This window comes from Chrysochloris asiatica, unplaced genomic scaffold (assembly GCF_000296735.1).
Source record: "Chrysochloris asiatica unplaced genomic scaffold, ChrAsi1.0 scaffold00027, whole genome shotgun sequence".
NCBI classification, from domain to species: Eukaryota; Metazoa; Chordata; class Mammalia; order Afrosoricida; family Chrysochloridae; genus Chrysochloris; species Chrysochloris asiatica.
This window is the reverse complement of record NW_006408545.1, coordinates 18,662,233-18,666,982: the sequence shown is the minus strand read 5'-3', so window position 1 is coordinate 18,666,982 and position 4,750 is coordinate 18,662,233. Positions and strand designations below refer to the sequence as shown.

General features: G+C 40.4%; 1 protein-coding gene across 1 annotated transcript in view; it reads left to right on the top strand.

Moving 5' to 3' along the window:
* The first annotated feature begins 3,363 nt into the window (after window positions 1-3,363).
* Window positions 3,364-4,750, top strand: part of LOC102811325 — a 128,492-nt gene continuing 127,105 nt past the window's right edge. Inside the window, exons 1-2 of the mRNA XM_006839992.1 lie at window positions 3,364-3,401; window positions 3,855-4,019. Of these exons, the coding sequence (XP_006840055.1) occupies window positions 3,364-3,401; window positions 3,855-4,019 (203 nt within the window). The remainder of the gene's footprint in view (window positions 3,402-3,854; window positions 4,020-4,750) is intronic.

Genomic DNA, 4,750 nt, shown 5'->3' with positions numbered 1-4,750 from the left:
CTGTTCTGTCAAGCGTCCGTGACTGGTCTGATCCTTTCCCTGCTTGGTGTCACCCAATATGGTGGCTCTGGGAGCAGGTAGCTGAGTGTCTTGAATTAGAAAGCAATGGATTTATTGCTTCTACTACAAGTTCCCCTAGCTGTAAGCCTTCCAACCTTCTAAATATTCCTTTATATGTAGTTTAGAGTTTTGGCACCATCCCCTGAGCCTGCTTGATCTGGTATTCTGTGTTCTTGCTGATAGAGATCCTCACTGCTCTTCCACCTGATCTGCCATCTTGTTTGTTCTCTCAGAGAATCTTTTGACATGCATTTTGGTCTTTTCTTTCTTTCCTATCATTATAATGATCTTTTGCATTCTTCATATATGATGTTCTTCATGTCACTCCACAACTCTCTTGGTTTTGTGTCATCAGTGTCTAACGCATCAAGTATGTTCTTGAGATCATCTCCAAATTCAGGTGGGATATATTCAAGGCATATTTTGGCTCTCCTGGACTTGTTTTAATTTTTTTCAGCTTCATCCTGAACCTGCATATGAGCAGTTGATAGTTTGTTCTAGAGTTGGCTCCTGACATTGTTTGACATTTGCTGTTGAGTTTCTCCACTGTCTCTTCCCACCATTTATGTTGCAGAAAAAGGTATTTACAATGAATGTCATTAACCTTTCAAAATTCTATCACAAGCATTGTTTCTATCACTAAGATCATATTTTCCAGCTACTGATCCATTTTATTTCCAATTTTCATATTCCAATCACCAGTAATTATCAAGACATCTTGCTTGCATGTTTGATTAATGTCAGACTATTGGTAGCATTCTTCAATTTCTTCATTAGGGGCTTTAGTGGTTGGTGCATTAATTTGAATAATAGTGGTATTAGCTGGTCTTTCTTATAGGCATATGGATATTATCCTATCACAGACAACATTGAACTTCAAGATAGACTTTGAAATGCTCTTTTTAATGATGAATGGGATGCCATTCCTCTTCAATTTGTTGTTCCTGACAGAGCAAACCATATGACCGTCAGATTCAAAATGGCCAATATCAGTCCATTTCAGTTCACTAATGCCTAGAGTGTGATGCTGTGGGATAAAGCATTGGACTGAAAGGTTGGTTTGGACCACACGGTTGGTGGTTCAAACTCACCAGCCACTCCTTCGAAATGTATACAGAGTCACTATGAGTTGGAACTGACTCAATGATACTTAAAAAACAAACAATCCTAGGGTATCGATCTTTATGTGTTCCATTTTGTTTTTGACAACTTTCAGTTTTCCTAGATTCATACTTCATACATTCCATGTTCTGATTAGTAATAGTTGTTTACAGATATTTTTTCTTCTGATTTTACATTGTGCACCATCAGCAAATGAAGGTTTTGAAAGCTTTGCTCCATCCATGTCATTAAAGTTAACTGTACTTTGAGGAGGCAGCTCTTCCCCAGACATATTTTGAGTATCTTTCAACCTGAGGGGGGGGGCTCATCTTCTGATACTTAACAGCAACAACTATATTAATGCAATTTCTGAGAATCTCTTTTCTGAAACTTTAAATGAGGGCCCAGTGCCTGCCTGGCACATAGTAGGTGTTAGTCTGTGACATCCCCCAGCACTCCAGGACACACAGTTGCCTGTCTCTTTAAAGCTAGACACAAAACCTCAGCAAGCGTGGATTCTTCTGGATTGGATCCATTTCATGGACAGCTGCCAAAGACTGACCTCACTTTATGTTAGTTTTCTGGATACTGTGTTTGACTATGTAGAAAGTTAAATGGTGTAGGATTAGATGTTCTCATTTCTGAACTGTGAACTATTGAAATTGACCAGGAAATGAAGGCTAAATGTTCATCCTCTGGGAAACCGGATTATTTAGTCTCTTTTGCCATCGTTCTTGGATACCACTGACATGCAGCTGTTAAGGCAGCTGTTGAAATGTTTGCCAATTGAAAGGACACTGCCAAGCAGCAAATATTTTTCATAACAACTTTTTACTTTTGCTCAGAACAATAACAGTGGGCTTTTGAGCCCCCGCAGTGTGCTAAACATGACAGATTTACTACTCAGCAGGCCCACAACATGGGTGCTCATTTCCATTTTGAATGTTTGTAAAAAGAACAAACAGGCCCTCAATGGAGTCCTCTGCACAAAACATCACTATAGCTTCATTATTTCTTAGTTGAAACTAAAGCAGACAAACTTGAGAAAATGAAATATCTCTGAAAGGAAAAATGAAAATCTAGAAATGTCAAAGGAAAAAAGATTGAACTATTTTATGTCTCTCTAACTATAGAATGGACTGCTGGAGTGGCGCTATGGGATGAGCACTGGACTGCAAGGTCGGTTTGAACCGCAGGATCGGTGGTTCAAACTCAACCAGCTGCCCCTCAGAAACCCTATACAGAGTCGCTATGAGTCAAAACTGACTTGACAGCACTTAACAACAGCTATAAGATCAGCACTGAACAGTGAATTGTAAGCTCAGAAGTTCAAACCCACCAGTTGTCTCTCAGAGTCACTATGAGTTGGAACTGACTCAACGGCACTTTACAACAACACCAGCAATGTGGCCTACATTCTCCATGTGAGAGATTCAGATATGATTCCCAATCAGAGCCCCTTGTGTGCAGCCTCCACCCCTCTGTGGAGGAGGCTTGCATCTTGCTATAATGCAGAACAGGTCTCGGTGGAACTTCCAGACTAGGATGAACAAGGAAGAAAGGCCTGGCTATCTGCTTACAAAAATCAGACAGTGAAAACCCTATTGAACACAGTGGACTAATCCATAACTAACCATAGGGATGATGTAGGACTGGGCATCATTTTGTTCCTTGTGCATGGAGTTGTCATGATTTGAGGTCTTGTGAAATGGTAGTTAATACCAACAATGTGGCCTAAGAATGACTTTATTCTTATTTGTTCAGGACAGCAAGCAGTAGCCCAACAAACGTTTGGTGGTGTTTCATCCAGGGGGAGACTGCACATACCCCACTGGGTCGGCTGCAGACCATGGGTCTCAGGACTTATGGGTCATGCAGTTAATCTACATTGCTAATTAGAATAAAACATGATGTACTACTTCACAAACAAGGCTGTCAAATAGGTGAAGAGGGGTAGGAATGATCAGTGATTTTTATTGATTGGTAAATTCAATATGCCATATGTTGTTGTTGGTGTTGTTAAGTGCTATTGAGTCATTTCTTACTCATAGCAACTCTGTATAAGGTTTCCAAAGAGTGTCTGGTGACTTTGAACCACTGACCTTGGGGTTCAAACCAACCTTGTGGCTTAGCATTTATCCTCTAATGTCACAACAGGCCTCCAAAGGGCAACAGTAATCTGAATGGGCCAGAAAATGCCGTATGTCGATATTCAAAATTATGAAAACACATCCAGATGTGTAAGTTAAATTTTTTTCCAACCATGCCTTCACAAAAACTTGAGAAATCTTCAAAGTATAGTAGACAGATATTGTACACAGCCATTGTTTGTCCCAGTTGAAGTGATATCAACCAGCAATAACCAAGGTTCATAGCATTTAATGTGTGGTCCCCACAAGCCTTTATAAATTCAGCCGGCATGAGATGGGAAGATGGGGATGCATCCTCATTTAATAAACCCCACATTCAAAGCTGGAGCAGAGACATTTCTTAGGTGAACTGAACTGAGCCTACTTTTTTCTCTACTGTTTACTAAATGGTGATTAAATCATATAAGCAATACCCATCTAGTCTGATTGTTTCTTTACATTGCTAATCCATCCTTTGCCTTTGGGCAAAGACAGAGAAAGCTCTACACACTGGGTAATGGTGATGAGGGAGTAAGCCACCAGCTTTATGCTCTTCTTTTTCAGGAATACAGAAGAACAGCAAATGCAAACCATGGATGAAATTTATAAGATTGCTTCCACAGAAAGGATCCAGCTGTTGGAGAAGGAGCTGGCTGTGCAACTGACTGAACTCAAGTCTGAGATAGAAGAACAGGGGGATTTTCAGGGGAGCGCTACTAGAGTTTATAGGTAAATAAAGAGTGGTGGGGTGAGGTGTGGTTGGCAGATGCTTTAATCCCCATTGTTGTTATGTGCCAGCCAGTTGGTTCCCATAGCGACTCTGTAGAGAGTTTCCAAGGAGCATGTGGTGAGCTTGAACCACCAACTTAGCCATTCAAACTGACTTTGAAATCCAAAATGTTAACCCACAGTGCCACACCAGGGCTCCCTATTATTAGCCCATGGTGGTGGTGGTGTTGTGTGCTGTGGAGTCGGTTCTGCTTCATAGTGACCCTGCATAGGCTATAAATCATTACAGAAGCAGAAAGCCTCACCTTTCTCCTGAAGAGCAGCTGGTAGTTTCAAACTGCTGACCTAGAGGTTAGCAGCCCAACTCATAACCAATACACTATCAGAGCTCCTTTAACACTTCATAATCTTCATCAGCTTCACTTTGAATTTGCATATGAGCAATTGATGGTCTGTTCCACAATCTGCCAGGCCTTATATTGACTGATGATAAGCAAATTCAAACTGAAGCTGAAGAAAATGAAAATAAGTGCGTGAGAGTCAAACTATGACCTAGAATATATTTCATAGGTGTTTAGAGATCATCTGAAGAACAGATTTGATACATTAAACACTAAAGACCAAAGACCAGAAGAGTTGTGGGATAACATCAAGAACATTATACAGGAAGAAAGCAAAAAGTCATTAAGAAGACAAGAAAGAAGGAAAAGTTCAAAATGGATGTCAGAAGA